The sequence below is a fragment of the Neovison vison genome, chromosome 13, assembly GCF_020171115.1.
Source record: "Neovison vison isolate M4711 chromosome 13, ASM_NN_V1, whole genome shotgun sequence".
NCBI lineage: Eukaryota > Metazoa > Chordata > Mammalia > Carnivora > Mustelidae > Neogale > Neogale vison.
Window position 1 is genome coordinate 88,678,724 of NC_058103.1, and position 18,336 is coordinate 88,697,059.

Genomic DNA, 18,336 nt, shown 5'->3' on the forward strand with positions numbered 1-18,336 from the left:
GAAAGAAACTAAGAAAAACGAACAAAAAATTACCCTGGAGGAAACAGGTAATTTGAGACAAAAACTTTTTTAAAATTTTTCATCTTGGGGTGCCTGGTGGCTCAGTCATGACCCTTCAGCACTGGTCATGATCCCACGGTCCTGGGATCGAGCCCTGCGGGAAGCCTGCTTCTCCCTCTCCCACTCCCACTCCCCCTGCTTATGTTACCTCTCTCGCTATCTCTCTGTCAAATAAATAAATAAAATCTGTAAATAAGTAAATAAATAACATTTTCATCTTTAAGAAGATAATACATCCATAAAACGAATAAAAAATATGAAAAAAGGAAAACTCAAGAACCAAAAAGACTCCCTGGAAATTAAACAAAAATGGCAGAAACAAAAATTCAATGCTAAGGGGCACCTGGGTGGCTCAGTGGGTTGAGCCTCTGTCTTTGGCTCAGGTCATGATCTTGGGTTCCTGGGATCGAGACCCACATGGACTCTCTGCTCAGCGGAGCCTGCTTCCATTCCTCTCTCTCTGCCTGCCTCTCTGCCTACTTATGATCTCTGTCTGTCAAATAAATAAATAAAATCTTTAAAAAAGAAAATTCAATGCTAAGAACAAAATAAAATTGAGTACATTTCTAAGAAAGTACATCAAAAAAGGAAAAGAGATGGAAAATGAGAGAAAAAAATAAAGCAATTCAAGTGAATCTGATGTCCAAAATCTGACTAAGATTTTCAGAAAGAGAAAACAAAGAAAACAAAAGGGAAGAAATTAATGAAGAAATATATAAAGGCTAAGCGTCTACATGTTCAAAGGTCCACTTTATTTAGCACAATATAGAAAAAGACCCATACGAACGCTTACTATGAAAATTCAGAACTCCCAGTCTAGAGAAAAGAGCCCAAGAGCTTCCAAAGAAAAATAAAAAGTCATCCAAAAGGACATAGGATGACATCAGGTTTCTCACCAGTAGCACCAAACACTAGGAAACAATGAAGGGATGCCTTTAGTATTCCTAGGGAAAAATATTTTCAACCTAGATGTTTATTTACTCACACTATCAATCAAATGTGACAGATGGATAAACATTTTCAGAATGCAAGGATTCAGAAAAATCACCACCTATGCACCTTTTGTTAGAAGTTATATATGGACTTACTATAGGAAAATGAGAGAATAAACAATGACAAAGGTGGCCACAGCAACCAGGAATTAGTGGAGTACCAAGGATAGCCATGCAAAAAGCCCATGATTGCAACAGGATAATACTATATTTTGGGAGGGAAAGTATACAGAAAATGGAGAACTCATTAGAATACTTGATTTTTAAAAGTATATTCAGAAAGAAAAAAGCAGCAGCAGCATATAATAAAGAAACACAGGGGCTCCTGGGTGGCTCAGTAGGTTAAAGCCTCTGCCTTCAGCTCCGTCATGATCCCAGGGTTTTGGGATCCAGCCCAGCATCAGGATCTCTGCTCAGTGGGGAGCCTGCTTCTCCCCTCCCCCACCCGCTTCTCTGTCTGCCTCTGCCTATTTATAATCTCTGTCAAATAAGTGGATGGAATCTTTAAGAGAAAAAAAAAAAAATACAATGCAAGAAAAAACAAAATCCAGTAGAAGGAAGATGACACCCAAAGATGTCCATATCCTAATCCCTGGAACCTGTGAATATGTTACTTTGCAGACAGAGATGTCATTAACTCAAGGATTTCCAGATGGAGAGATTATCCTGTATTATCCAGGTGGGTCCACTATAATCATAGGAATACTTAAAAGAGAGAAACAAAAGGTGATGTGACAAAAGAAGCAGAGAGAGAGAGAATGGAAGATCTCACACTACTGGTTTTGAAGATAAGAGGATGAAGTCAAGAGAAAGGTACACAGGTGGCATTTGGGAGCTAGGAAATACAAAGTAAACAGATTCTCCCCTGAAGCATCTGGGAGGAATGCTAACTTAACCTTGCTGAAGTTAACCTGGTTATCACCTTCATTTTAGGACTTCTGATCTCCAGAACTGTAAGAGAATTAATGTTTATTATTTAAGCCACTAAGTGTATGCTGATTTGTTACAGCAGCCATAGGAAACCAGTACAAGAAACCACATGGAGACAGACATCACATAAGAACCAAGAAGATAACAAATGCACCCTAGCACTCAACAGAAGCCAGATATATGAGACAACCACCTTGAATATTTCAGCCTAGTCCAAGCACCAGCTTAACAAAGCTCCGTAAGTGACCCCAGCTGATACAACGTGGGACAGAGGAACTGCCAAGTCAATAAAAAAAATGTAATAATGATGATGATGATGTTATGATGATAAGAGTCACCAGATTTACCCTCCTACCTCAAACAACTAGCAAAGTGGACAACCTACACAAAGCAATGATTTTCAGACTCTGGACATCGAGGAGCACAAAACAGTAATCCCTGAAACAGGAGAAGCAAATGTGGAGAGCCCTATAAATGTCCCAGCTAACTGTTTGGAGAGTTTCTAAAATATGATGCAGAGTGGAGCAGAGTGCCCAGATGAAGCCTGGGTACAGATTAAAGGCATAAAATGGGAGTGATGGGAGACAGCATTCCTGGACTATGTGAATATATTCATTATCTGCCCTCCAATGTCCTCTTCAACTAGAACACAGTTCACAGCCTTAGACACTTTTAAGAAGACTTGTTCTGGTATCTGTACTACCTGTACTTATTCCAATATTCTGCTTTCTTGACCAGTTGCTCATTCTATGTCACTGTCTCATATAATGTCCTTTTCTTTATGAGTATCATTGCATAAATCACATCTAGGAGTTTAAAATAAATGTGAGAGATTTGGAGAGAAATTAAGATATCTGCAGACAGAATTTACAAAAGACTAAGATCATTATATAAGACCAGCAGTTGGCCTGTGCATGTGCTTCAGACAGAATGGTCAGTGCAAATGTGGCAAGTTATACAATAAGAGACAAGACAGCCTGAAGAGCTGTCACAGAGTACCACCTACAGGACACAAATGGGAAAACAGTCTTACCTTTGCTCTATCAGACCAACCAAAGGACTGCACAGTCACATCTAACCGTTTCATTAGCATCCGCCGGCGACACTCATATTCACAAGAAAGCGCATCATTGATTCTTTCCAGTTGTTCCTAAAGAATTCAGAAAAAAAATCATAAACTTTATACTCTTTCTGGCATAGCCCAGAAAGAAAATTGAAAAACTGTACTCAATACATCCTACTGATTCAAAAGATACTGTACTTGGTGACTACTTTTTCTGTTCCCATGAGACTTTATGGTAAAATTGTTTACATAATAAAGAGTATCTGATAGAACATTTATGATATCAGAAGATAGTAAACATAAGAATTAAACTCTTACATTGGAAGACTTTACCTCACCTTCAAGCATGTTAAGTGGTCGACCAATAAAGAAAGAAAATACCCGAAATTTCTACCTTGTTGACTCTGAGCTACTAACCTTTTCAAATAACAATTATGCTAACATATTAGGTGCTATACATCCTCTTGGCCAAGCATTATTAAAACTAATTTACAATCTGACTGAAGAAATGTTATGACCTATTACTCTAGGATATCAATTCTCCAAAATAATAAACACATGCTACCTACTGTAAAATTAGGTGTCCAATAATAAAATTAAGCCATGTTCACTACTCTAATAAAGGGAGGGAATTTACCGCTTGTTGCAGATTTAAGTCAATTTTCAGCAGTGGTTTTCCCACATGATTTTTCTGGACTTTTGAGAGTATATCTTTCACCTAAAAGTAAATATAGAAGATAATGAAAATGTATATCTCCAATTTAAAACAATCTTATTCCTTCTTAAAATGTTGTTTTGAATGCCAAAAAATAAGTGAAATGTTAAAATGAAGTAACTGAAATTCTCCTTCACATACCAAGAAAGAATATCACCACAATGTAGATTATCTTTTTCAAAGATGCATTAATTATATTAATTCAAACCACAGCACAGTTCTCTTCCAGAGTAAGAAATAATATACACAGATGACTAGAGAAGCAGTTGCTGAAAGGTTATACTATGAGAATCTGTATGGTCTTATGTGAAATAATTTTCGGAATTTCTCCTTGAAATGGCACATTCTTATGCACACTCTTACACACGGTATAATTCTAAGCATTCTGGTTTACAGTTCAGCAAGACAACCTAGGAGAGCAATCCCTCCAAATTATAGTGACCACATATACACTTGGTTACTTTTACAAAGAAACACTTTTATTTTAGTGAACAAAATATCAGACATTTGTTTTTACTATAGCAATATCACCCATTCCATAATAATAATTTAGGGATAAATGACTGAAAAATAAAGCCTAAGTTGGGCTCATGCTCCTATCTTAAGTAACTTTATCTAAAGAAACAATTTGAAAACCAAATGGTCTATCTTCAGTTTCTTAGTTATAAGGTAACTAGGGAAAATAATCAAGAGATTTTTGAGGAATATGAAGCTTATTTAATGTTAGGGGCACTCTTCGGAAAAAGAGTTAAAATTTTGAACACAAAATTAGTTCAGAAACATGGTGATGATGGAGAGTGACTGTAAATGGGCATAAGGTTTTTTTGAGAGTGATGGAAATGTTCTAAAATTCTATTCGGAATAGAAAAGAATATTCTATTAATAGAATGATGGATATTCTATTAATAGAATTAATAGAATGATGGTTGTGCCTCTAAATACACTAAACATAACTTAAAAATACTAAAATTGACCTACTTTAAATGAGTAGATTTGATATGTAAATTGTATCTTCAGAAAGCTATTTTTTAAAAATTACTTGGAAAGAACTTCTGCAAATGAGGAGCTTCAAAGCTTAAGCTTTCTTAGCCTCACAGCAAATATGCCTGTACAATGGTCCAATTCTTACATAACATTAAGAATTTTTTTTTAAGATTTTATTTATTTATTTATTTAATTGACAGCGGGGAGAGAGAGACAGTGAGAGAGGGAACACAAGCAGTGGGACTGGGAGAGGAAGAAGCAGGCTTCCCGCCGAGCAGGGAACCTGATGTGGGGCTCGATCCCAGGATCCTGGGATCATGACCTGAGCCAAAGGCAGATGCTTAATGACTGAGTCAGCCAGGCGTCCCAAGAATTATTTTCTTAAGATAGTCAATTTCTATAGATTTCCCAAATATTGTATATAACTCCAACTTTAATCATTCCATGTATTACTAAAAGTATGATTTGTAACTCCTCACTCATGTAGGATTCTGAATGCATACTTACAACTTCTTACACATAATCACATTCAGCTCCACTCTCAGGATTTCAACACCGGACAACAGTTTTAGTAAGTTTCAGAATTAAACCCAAATAGAGAGGGAGTTAAGAGCACAGACTCCAGAAGCTGCCTGTGTTCAAACCTCAGGTCTACCACTACTGCTCAGAAACACACTTATCCCATTTATTAAATCTTTCCTCATATGGCTATTGTAGAGAATAATAGTAACTACCTCATTATCTATAATGTGAGAAATAAGTGAGTTATTATATATAAACATTTAGAACAGTAAATGCTGAAGGTCTGTCATTATATTACTATAATTACATTAGATTCACATCTGAGCAGCTTCAAGTTAGAAAATAATAATTTTCTTTCCCGATGGTGACAAAGAGTATTCTGGACACATCACATGTATAATAAGGAAATTTTTGCTTTTGATAGGAACCGAATGGAGAAAAAAATCTTTTCAAGTAAGTATTTGGCCACAACGGCCAAGTAACAACTACCTTATAATAAACCTGCCAGCATCTGAACACAGGTATTTTAGCCTACTTCAAGTAGAGAAACAAAAGGTTTGCGGTATTTTTAATACTAACTGAGACCCATAAAAGGGAAAAGCCTCTTTGGGATCAACATGTAGAGGTATGGGAAGATTAGAAAGAGCCTAGAAATCTGTCTCAATCTGAAATTATCCTAGACATTTTAGCCAATTTCGTATCATTCTTAATCCAGATGAAAAGAGAAAATAAACACTGAAGAGTAACTTGTTAATTCCAAAACAATGTTTTTGAGCGATTCACAGTGTTATTCTTTGGTCTGCAGGTTTCACAAAAAGAAAAAAATGTTTTTAAAATGGGGTTTTCATCTTAATGATACCAAAATTATCTTACATTCAATGAAGACAAATCTATTTTTTCAGTTCAAAAATTATCAAAGCAAAGCTATTTTATTCACGGATTTAGTATAACAGTGTGTCTAAAACTGGAGTTTACCTAGTACCTATTCTTGAGAGTGCAAGTGTTCTTTTCCTTTAAAATAAATCCTGTATTATTCCCCTAGAGGACTCCTAGAAACTAGGCTGGAATTTGGTGTGCAAGAGTAACATTCTCTCTAATATGTGGCTCAACAGGGAAGAAGGGCAGGTAGTTTAATAACTGAAAAGAAATTTTCAAAAAGTTTAAGGTGTACAGTTTGTGGTTGTTTTTAACTATATCAGGTAACTCATTCACTCATTCTCTATACAACAAACACTTACTAAACACCTATCCACCAGAAACTGCTTGCTCACTGCCAAAGACAACCATGTTACAATTCTGCATCAATATGTTTTTAAATGTAGTTTGCCTTTGACTTTGGAGGATTACTCTACTTCTTTCATTATACTACAACATAACTTTTAGGAAAGGGATCCTTTAACTTGCAAAGTGATTTCTAGCACAGAAAACTCTGGAAAGGCCTAAGAGCCCTCGCTCATTAAGATCTGATTCCTGGGGCACCTGGATGGCTCAGTGAGTTAAAGCCTCTGCCTTCTGCTCAGGTCATGATCTCGGGGTCCTGGGATCGAGCCCCCCATAGGGCTCTCTGCTCAGCAGGGAGCCCGTTTCCTCCTCTCTCTCTCTGCCTGCCTCTCTGCCTACTTGTGATCTCTGTCAAATAAAAAAAATCTTTAAAAAAGAAAAATCTGATTCCTGAATATTAGCTATAGGTAAATTAAATCACATGCATATTAATTCAAAACCCAACATTTGGTTTACAGGAACATACACTTCTCCAGAAACAGAATGTATCTTAAAGGAAATATTTTCATTTTTAATTCAACATTTACATGTTAGCATTTAATTCCATTTTTGGGAAATGAAAAATAAAACAAACACAGTACCTTTGATAAAACAAATACAGTACCTTTGATTCCACTTGGTTTAGCATAAGCGGAATGTCAGAAGTTGCTGACTTGGGTACACCAAGAGTATCACAGATAGCTTGAACTTCCTGATAAATTTCACTGTTTTTATCTAACTGAGAATTTTTATGTTTCTTGTTCTGCAGTATCTGTAAAGCTTGAAGCTCTGTACTTAAAAATACTGTAATTTAAAAAGGGAAAAACATAATGTTAAAATATACAAGAACCACTTAAAAATCCCGTTTCTAGGTATATATACAAAAGAACTAAAATCAACATCTCAAAGAGATTTACACTGCCATGTCCTCTGCAGTACTGTTCACAATTGCCAAGAGAAGGAAACAACCTAAGTGCCCTTCAGTAGATGAATAAAGAAAATGTAGTATAATAAACAAAATGGAATATTCAGCCTTAAAAAAAAGGAAATCCAGCCACTTGCGAACACATGGATGAACCTGGAGGACAGTACGTGAAGTGAAATAAGCCAAACACAGAAGGACAAATATAATGTGATATCACTTTTATCAGGAACCTAACACAGTCCAACTCATAATGCAGAGAATAGAATGGTGGTTGCCAGGGGTTGGGGGAGGGAGGAAACTGGAAGTTATCAAACAAATTTTTATGAAACAGGTGATCTGTTTTAATAAAGTTTTAAAATCAGAGGGACCATGGCACAGTAGTCATAAGCAAAGTCTGATACATTTTGGTCAGTGATCTCAGGAACTTGTGGTCAAGCCCCGAGTAAGATTCCCTGCTTAGCAGGGAGTCTGCTTCTCCCCCTCCTCCTCTCCCTTTGCCCCTCTTTCTATGTTCCCTTTCTCTCTCTCTGAAAATAAATTAAATCTTTAAAAAATATTTGCTAAGGGGTAGATCATTATGTTAAGTGTTCTTATCACAAAAACAAATACAAAGAGGGCAGGAGGAAACTTTTTAAAAAAGAGATCATGCCTACTGCAGAACTGAAAGTCAAGTAGGAGAGACCCACCAGTAAATCAATAATGTAAGAATGTAGAATGTGTAAAACTAAAAATGTGCTCTCTCATATGCACAGAGTGCTCAACTCAGGGGAGAATGCACAGCTTTAACTGATCTATAAGCTGACAGAGCAATCTGAATAACCACTGGCCCTCAGGATAGACCACCCCAGGCTGTTCATAAGTTCCTTTACCATCATTTCATTTACTCCTTTCAATAGCCATATAGAAGAAAATCACTCAATACTCTTACATGGTGGTTACAGTTTTGTTTTAAATTAACTTTCACTGTAGTAGTCAAAATACCGGATTGGTTTTTGTTCAAAATTATATACACACTACAAACACACTCCACAACCCCAGCTGAGAACTATCTGAGAAAACTAAAGTATAGACATACCTGATTTAATTGCATTTCACTTAACTACACTTCACAGACAATTCCATTTTTTACAGATTGCAAGGTCTGTGGCAAGCCTGTGTTGAGCAAGTCTATCAGTGCCATTTTCCCAACATTTGCTCACATCCTGTCTGCGTGTCACATTTTGGTAATTCTTGAAGGGGATTAAAAGAGCTATTCCAGGGAACACACAAATAAGAAAGTGAAACAGCCTTACTGCGGATATGGAGAAAGTCTGAGTGGTCTGAGTAAAAGACCAGACCAGCCACATCATTCCTTAAACCAATCTAATCCAGAGCAAGGCTCTACCTCTTCAATTCTATGAAAGCTGACAAAGGTGAGGAATCTGGAGAAGGAAAGTTTGAAGCTAGCAGAGGTTGGTTCATGAGGTTTAAGAAGCTGTCTCCAAGGCGCCTGGGTGGCTCAGTGGGTTAAGCCGCTGCCTTCGGCTCAGGTCATGATCTCAGGGTCCTGGGATCGAGTCCCGCATCAGGCTCTCTGCTCAGTGGGGAGCCTGCTTCCTCCTCTCTCTCTCTCTCTCTCTCTGCCTGCCTCTCTGCCTACTTGTGATCTCTCTCTGTCAAATAAATAAATAAAATCTTTAAAAAAAAAAAAAAAAAAGAAGCTGTCTCCACAGCATGAAAGTACAAGGTGAAGCAACAAGTGTGATACAGAAGTTGTAGCAAGTTATCCAGAAGAGCCAGCTAAGTAATGAAGGTGGCTATACTGAACAACAGATTTCCAGTGCAGATTAAACAGCCTACTATTGGAAGATGAGGCCATCCAAGACTTCTCACAGAGACAAACCAATGCCTAGCTTCCAAGCTTCAAAGGGCAGGCTGACCTCTTGTTAGGGGCTAATGCAGGTGGGGACTTCAAGTTGAAGCTAATGTTCATTCACCATTGTAAAAATCCTGGGGCCCTTAAAAATTCTGCTACACTACATCTACTCTGCATATGCTCTGTAAATGGAACAACAAAGCATGGGTGACAGCATGATTTATTGACTATTTTAAACCCACTGCTGAGACCCACTACTCAGAAAAAAAGATTCCTTTCAAAACAGAACTGCTCATTGACAACGCACCCAAGGGCTCTCACGGAACTCTACAATGAGATTAGTGTTGCTTTCCTGCCTGCCAACACAATAGCCATTCTGCAGCCCTTGGATCAAGGAGTAATTTTTATTTTCAAGTCTTTTTTTTTTTTTTAAGATTTTTTTTTATTTATTTTATTTATGGCAGTGATAGTCTTAGGGATTATATTTCTCAGATAATAAGACTTGAAAATAGGGGCGCCTGGGTGGCTCAGTGTGTTAAGCCGCTGCCTTCGGCTCAGGTCATGATCTCAGTGTCCTGGGATCGAGTCCCGCATCGGGCTCTCTGCTCAGCAGGGAGCCTGCTTCCCTTCCTCTCTCTCTGCCTGCCTCTCTGCCCACTTGTGATCTCTCTCTGTCAAATAAATAAATAAAATCTTTAAAAAAAAAAAAAAGACTTGAAAATAAAAATTACTCCTTGATCCAAGGGCTGCAGAATGGCTATTGTGTTGGCACCCACCCCTCTCTCTGCCTGCCTGTGACCTCTTCGTCAAATAAATAAATAAAATCTTTAAAAATAATAAAAAATAAGTTAAAAATGAAAGCTCAATGACACCTAGTATTTTTTAGAAATAAGGTATTTTTTAATAAAGCTGTGTACATTTTTTAGACATAATGCTATTATTACACACTTAATAAACTATAGTATATTGAAAATATGACTTTTTTATGCATTAGAAAACCAAAAAATTCATTTGACTTGCTTCACTGTGATACTCACTTTATTGTAGTAGTCTGGAAATCAACTCACAGTATTCTCTGAGATACACCTGTGGAGGTGCCAGGGTCCCACCCTCAAAGATTCTGAACCAGCAGATCTGAAGCAGGAATTGAGCTACTATATGCTATGAGACCTAAGGTAATTCTCATGGGCAGGCAGGATTGAGAGTCACTGACTTAAAGACTTTTCCACAAAGTTTAAACGTGACAGTCAAAAGACCCCACAAAAAGTTAAGACCAGTATGTATCAAGCCGTGTTTATCAGGATTATGCCAAAGTCCTTCTGATTTCAAAACTTCATTTAAACAGATAACCAGTTATTCAAAAATCTGTATTTTGGACAGAACCTAAGCCAGTCTGCCTTTGTTCTGGGAAACGTGTTCCATGTAATTCTACAAACAAGAGTTCAGTCTAATATTTAAAGTGCTAATCCATTCAGACGGCAAACAATATAATAAAAAGTCTTCTTCCCACCCCAGATCTTCAGATTTCCCCTCCCTAGAGGCAATCAATATTAATTTCCTGGGTATCTTTTTAGGCATATGTGTATGTATATGAAGAATACACATCTACCATCTACACACTTTTCTTTTATACAAATAAGAGCATACTGCACATTTCTGTATATTTTTTTAATTTACCAATACAGCAGTAATCAGTCCATATCAGTACATATGATCTATTTTCATTCTAATGGCTATATAATGGTATCATTGGAAGGATATACCATTTCTTTTTTTTCCTCTTCTTTTTTTTTTTTTTTTAATTTGACAGAGAGAGAGAGAGAGAGAGAGATCACAAGTAGGCAGAGAGGCAGGCGGGGTGGGGGGAAGCAGGCTCTCCGCCGAGCAGAAAGCCCAACTCGGGATTCGATCCCAAGACCCCAAGATCACAACCTGAGCTGAAGGCAGAGGCCCAACCCACTGAGCCACCCAGTTGCCCAGGATATGCCATTTCTATTTAACTACATGAATAATGCCATAATAAACATCATTTTTATATATCTTTGTACACTTAGGGAAATAGGTATGTATTCCTAGTCATGGAATTTCCAAGTCAAAAGGTAGGTAAAAAAAAAAAGGTAGGTGAATTTTAAAGTGATACTGAGAATTTGTCCTTCTAAAAGGTTATATAGTTATTCTCCCACATTTTCATGCCTATCGTATATGAGAATGCTTATTCCCACCTAATACGATGACTTTTTTTTTTTTTTTTTGGTATTTACTCGCCTATTAAGTGAAAAATGGTATCCTGCCATTTTACTTTTGTAACTCCTTAACTCTGAGAAATACTGTTTCATCTTTTCATGTTCAGAAGCAATTTTTTTTTGAAGATTTTATTTATTTACTTGACAGAGAGAGAAATCAGAAGTAGGCAGAGCAGCAAGCGGGGGTGGGGGGAGCAGGCTCCCTGCTGAGCAGAGAGCCCCATGAGGGTCTCAATCCCAGGACCCTGAGATCATGACCCAAGCCAAAGGCAGATGCTTGTCCCACTGAGCCACCCAGGCGCCCCTCAGAAGCAATTTTTAAAAAACTTTTTTCTGTAGAGTGCCAATTCATGTCTTTTGTAATTTACATATTTTTCCAGTGAGTTTTTATCTTTTTCTTCTTGATTTATAAAAGCTCTTCACATAGTAAGGACCTTTTTATCTTTTACACGTTGCAAACACACCAAAGAAAAATATGAAGAGGATTAGTCAGTATGTTCTAAAGACAGTCAAACTCAAGATGGAAGAGATGGTGGTAAGACTGTGAACTGGTATATCTCTGAGGCAAAATATGACAATATAGCTAAGTAAAAGTAACAAATATGAATGAGCAAATTAAAAAATATGAACAAATTAAAAACAAAAGAATCTAAATACCATTATGTAAAAATGTTATGCCCATAGCATAGAATGTTATGTAGCCAACTTATTTTTTCCAAAAAAAATTTTAAGTGATGAAAAAATGCTCACAACACATTAAATGAAAAGAAGAAAGAGAAGGAACTGTATCTATGATAGACTCCAATCTTATTTAAATGTATGTGTGTAAAGGAAAAGAGATGGAAAAGAAAATATACCAAGAAGTTATTAATGATTCTCTCTGGGGAGTGAGATTATCAATGATTTTTTTCCTTACAATTCTTTCTACTTTTTAAGATTTCTAGGATGATTATATAATTTTTTAACATATAAAATTTCCATTCTATTTTCAAGCACATAGCAGCATCAAATACATTCACACTGTTGTGCAATCATCACCACAATCCAACTCCAGAACATTTTTATCTTCCAACAAATACTATACCCATTTAACACTAATTCCCTGTTTTGCCCCACCTTGCAGGCATGCATTTTCATAATCAGAAAAAGCTATACCAATTTCTCTTCCATCTCCTCTTCACTTTTACTTGTACCATAAATCTGTATTGCTATTATTGCTCAGATTTTTAGCAGATAATGCAAAAAGGGAAACACAATTGAGTACACAGTTCTCACTGACTGAAAGAGCATAAAAGTTCCTCTAAGCCATTGCTTCTTAGCTTCCTTTCTGTCCAATATATCTAAGGGTTACTGTACAACCTATAATTATTAACAATGGTTCATTAAATCAGTGACTGATAATAAATGGAAGATGGGGAAACAGTGCAAGAGATGGGGCAGAGGGCACGTAATTTTTATCCCCCCAACACACACAAGGTAATTCAAATGTCGACACTATCAGTACCACTCAACATTTATGATTTCTGCACCAATGAAACAAACATTACTAACACTAGAGCCTATTAGGAATATATCACATGGATCACTTTATAAATGGTGAAACCCAAAATAATAGAAATCTTCAGTAATAAGGATGCTAGAAAAATTCTTTCAAATGGCCACTGTATAACTTTTAAAACAACATGAAATTCAACTTAATTAAAAAAAAAAATTTAAAGGACCCCAATAGAAATAGACATATTATTTATGGTAACTATCTGGATGTAGGGGAATCGATACTCCAAACTCACCCCTGAAAAAATTACGCCACACTCACTAGAATTCGTATGTTCAGAGAACACAATTTTTTAAAAAACAGATACAACCCTCATGCCTAGAGCAGTTTCTAGTACAGTAATTGGTGATCAATAAGTATTTTTGAACTGTCATTCAACATCTATCACTACAAACAAGATGAAATAATCTACTTAGCTGCCTAGTTTCAGAGTTTTAAGAATAAATAGGATTCTAAATGACCAACTTTAGTCATTTAGTCATGCATGCTCAGAGATGAAGTACATGAAAGAAAAATAACTAAAATAATGTATAACTCACAAACACAGGGCATTCTATATTGGCCAAATCAATCGTAAGTAGTTGAAATCTTTGCACTTTAGAATTTATACCACATTTATATAAGTATCTCTAAGTCAGCTTCAGATTAAAACCTTTCTAACAAAATTTCTAAAGCTTCACTAATGAAATTTCATAAATACTGAAAATAACAAAAACCACAAAAAACAAAAGAATTTAAATGTTCAAAGAAAGGTAACTTACATAAAAGCTTCAAACAGTCATCCTTCTTTTTTAAACGGTCCTTAATATCTCCTGATATGAGTACAGAATATGGGCATGCCATTTCTTTTAAAAACCCACTTATCTCAAGCTGGAAGCTTTCTAGATCATCTCTCCCTTTAAAGAAGAAAAATCATAAAACACCTAATAAATATTTACAATCTAATCTGACACTATAAAATCTACCTCCAAATGATCTCAATTTTACATTCAATTATAAATTTTCAACTTGAAATTAAATTCTTACACATGTGACCCCAATGCTCAGGTAATCAAACAACTTCTACAGAAAGTAATATTTAAATTTAAGAACTTAAGTATCTAATCATGAGATATATATTTTTGTACTTCAATCCCTGATGAGTATTTTCCAACAAACTTTCCACAAAAGCAGATAAACTGGGAATATTTTATGTCAGTAACTGAAATATTAAAAGCATTACTATGGCTATAATTATTAATTGGCTTCAGAGCAAATGATCTATTTCTACTGTATTTCTACAGACTCAGATAACAAATGCAATCATCTAATTAAGCCTCATTGCTTATCTTTCTTTCACAATCTAATTATGTAGAAATTTGTGCCACATGTTTTAAATTCAGCTAATTTTACTTTGCTACTTTGAATTCTATCGGATGTGGCAAGAAAAGAAAATTTTAAAGTAAAGATAGCTTCAGAAGGGAAGACTACTTTGTACCCCATCAAATGCTCAATCATAAAAAATTTTTCATTTTAGTTCTCTCACTGAAATTCTACAAATTGAAAACCCACAAGGATTCCAGTTACCCAGACAGTAAATGAATTAAACTTTTCTGAGGTAGCACAGTTTTTTTATGTTATTCTTATGTAAATCCATGTCCTGAGTTACAGGCTTGCTAATGCAACTCAAATTACTTTCATGAAACAAAAACAAAACCTTAATTTAAAATAAGCAGTATTCAAAAATTAAACTGTTTAAATAATCAAATTCAGACTCTACTTTTTCTAAAGAATACTAAGGTTAAGACTGTAAACAGTTATTGTTTATAATCTTATATAAATTTAAGAGCCAACTTTGAATTAATATGTAATTTAATCTACGTATATTTAATATTATATACTGTAGTCCTTCATAATATTAATGCTTTTTCTTTGTAGAGGAACCACAGGCAAAACTATAAATCATAAGCTATCATTTCACTCTACTATTATACAAAAGTAAATAAAACACAATGACAATACCAGCTGAAGTGATACTTTCTTCCAAGTTGCACAATGATTTTATTTGAGCGCCTAACCAAACACAGAGCTCTGAAAATTCAGGTGAAGACAGTCCACCCTCTGCTGCCTTGGTAAGGGCTTGCTCTTCTAACAGTGGTCCCTTATACCTAGAAAGGAAGACATAAAAGGTTTAAAAAACAAAAAAAAAACTTGATAGTAATCTATAAAGGCCTGCTCCCTATTTTTGTAAATAAAGTTTTAGCAGAACATCGCAATAAAGATAGCCATTCATAGCCATTCTCTGGCTGCTTTCACAATGCAACTCCAGAGTTGTTAATATGGTCAGCAAAGCCTGTGATTTTTATTATTGGGTCTGTTATAGACATAGTTTGCCAATTTCTGCCCTATGTAACTGACATTTGGCTTTTTTCCCTTTATCATTCTTTAGTAAAATTATCAACCAATTTTAACATAAATATTGCAACTAACACAAAGTCAAATAGAACAGAATCTAATAACCATATACTAGTAACAAAAACTAGAAAAAAGAAAATTTAGTGAAAAAAGAATACATGCAAATTTTAAAATTAAAAAATTAAAGCTGAGGGGCACCTGGGTGGCTCAGTCAGTTAAGCATCTGCCTTAGGCTCAGGTCATGATCCCAGAGTCCTGGGATCAAGTACAGCATCAGGTTCCTCACTCAGCAGGGAGCCTGCTTCTCCCTCTGCCTGCTGCTCCCCCTGCTTGTGTGCGCTCTCTGACAAATAAAGAAAATCTTAAAAAAAAAAAAAAATTCCTTTCCATGTGATGAAACTACCTACTCAATATACTGATAAACATTTCTTTCATTTTGCTTTCAACTCAGCAATTTGTTGTCTCTCTGCTTTGACTTCATTTATTTAGCTTTATAATTATGTAAAACATTTACATTGTTTCTAAGTATAATTTACAAAACAAGGTACATTCAAATTAAGCTTCTAATCTTTTTTTTTCTTTAATTTTTTAATGTTTTTTATAAGTAGCTTGCAATCGTAATCTTGTTCCCTCTACTCTGTTCTCCCCCACCCCCATAGGTAACTATATTTATTAGTTTGGGCTTGTCATTCTGTTTTTAAATATAAACATATACATACTTCTTTTTTTAGGTAAAGGTAGTCTACTATACACTCTTCTATCCCTTGCTTTAAACAATACACACCCATACATTTACATATACAGCCAATCCCTGAACATCAGAAGGGTGAGGGGTATCAATCCCCATGTAGTTGCCAATCTGCATATAAATTTTGACTCCTGAAACACTTACCTACTACTACCCTACAGCTGACTGGAACTTTACTGATTACATAAACAGCCAATTAACACACACTTTGTATACGTGCTATATACTTCCTTTGTATAACAGCCAATTAACACATACTTTGTATACATACTATATACTTTCTTTGCACGGTAAAGAAAACCATCCATAGTTTCACAGTGTACATAGCTTACTGAAAAAGGTCCACATACAAATGGGAGCCACATGGTTCAAATTCATATTGTCAACTATACTAGAGAACAACAGAGACACTACTCAATTACTTTTTTAAAAATTTTATTTATTTTATTTTTTATTTACTGGACAGAGAGAGAGAGAGAGAGATCACAAGCAGGCAGAGCAGCAGGCAGAGAGAAAGGGGGGAGGCAGACTCCCTGCTAAGCAGAGAGTCAGATGCAGATGCAGGGCTAGATCCCAGGACCCTGAGATCATGACCTGAGCTGAAGGCAGAGGCTTAACCCACTGAGCCACCGGGGCACCTCACTACTCAATTATTTTATAGGTGTACAGTACTCCAGTGTCTGGAGTATTTGGGTTATTTACAGTGTTTTGCTCTTCCAAAAAAAACTGGCAACTTTTTGGCAGGTTACACCTGGGATAGATTTCTAGAGGTGAGACTGATGGGTCAAAAGGTAAATGAATATGTAGCTTTGCTAGATATTATTAAATACTCCTCTACGGTGATTGTACCATCAGGTGTAAGAGTACCCATTCCTCCGTAACTCACCAAAGTTGCCAAACATTTAGATTTTTGACCATCTGGTATCTCAGTAGAGTTTTAATTTACATTTCTCTTAAGAGCAAGGCCGTACATCTTTTCATACATTTAAAGACCATTTGCATTTCTTTTTCTCTGAATTCTCTGGTCATAGCTCATGAAGGGTGAGTATTTTCAAATCCTCATTTGGCAGGTAAGAAATTAAGGCTTAATGAGCTTAAGATACCTGCCTTAAGTAGCAGGCTAGGCACAGTAACAGGCATGCACAAATAGAGATACAGCCATAGATACTGATAATTATATTTATTTATAATTCACTTGGTCTTCAGAGCAATGCTGTGAAGTCGGCATGATCTTAATGCTGTAGGATCAGAAGATAATAGCTAGGTGATGACACTAGGATTTAAATCTAGAGTTGAACCCAAACACTCCATATGAACTCAAACTTCTGTCTATGCTAATAAGGAAAGTTAATGAAATAACCTGGCCAGTTGACACAGCCAAGTAGAGAGCTGGGACTAGACCACTGTCTCTGCTCCTACAAGCAAGACTGGTTCTTCTATACATTATCTTTCCTCCATATCTCACAGTGACTCTTACTGAGATTTAATAGTGAACATCTTCTATCCCCCTACTTACCTTCATCTCTACAAGAAAGAAATAATCATAAACTCTTGAATAAATTTAATGAATCCTTATCATTGGTGAGGTTATTTTTAACTGAAATGCCGATTATAAAATTCAATAAAATTTTTCAAATCACCAAAAAATACTGAATTTAGAAGGGGAAAAACCCCTACAAAACTTAAGGCCTCAGCTCACCAAATCAGGTAAAAATAAAAAGAAGAAAAAATGCATTTAGCAAAACCAAACATCTAATAATAATCACAATTATATGGTAACTAACACCAAAAACTGCTTTTACACTAGGCCAGTGTTGTGTGCTTTATGTATATCACCTCACTTAACTGCCATATCTAATAAGATAGGGACTATGTTCTTAGTTCATTCAAGGTATTTTTATTTAAGTAGGAAAGTGCTACTCTTATTCCAAACACTGGGGACACCTCCCCTAGGCCTAGACTCCCCCAGAGCCACCTATTTGGGAAACACAGTTGCTTCGAGCTCTGGTGATCCAATCTTCAATCCATTAGGGCCACTGGCAAACCCCCGCAAAGACACAGGCGATGACTAATTTACCTTCTCTTTTCCA

General features: G+C 35.9%; 1 protein-coding gene across 1 annotated transcript in view; it reads right to left on the reverse strand.

Annotated features, from left to right (window-relative positions):
• Positions 1-18,336, reverse strand: part of FAM98B (family with sequence similarity 98 member B) — a 36,633-nt gene that overhangs the window by 14,320 nt on the left and 3,977 nt on the right. The window contains exons 2-6 of the mRNA XM_044231551.1: positions 15,106-15,251; positions 13,866-14,000; positions 7,152-7,330; positions 3,683-3,763; positions 3,016-3,132 (exon numbers count right to left, since the gene is read on the reverse strand). Coding sequence (XP_044087486.1) covers positions 3,016-3,132; positions 3,683-3,763; positions 7,152-7,330; positions 13,866-14,000; positions 15,106-15,251 — 658 coding nt within the window. The remainder of the gene's footprint in view (positions 1-3,015; positions 3,133-3,682; positions 3,764-7,151; positions 7,331-13,865; positions 14,001-15,105; positions 15,252-18,336) is intronic.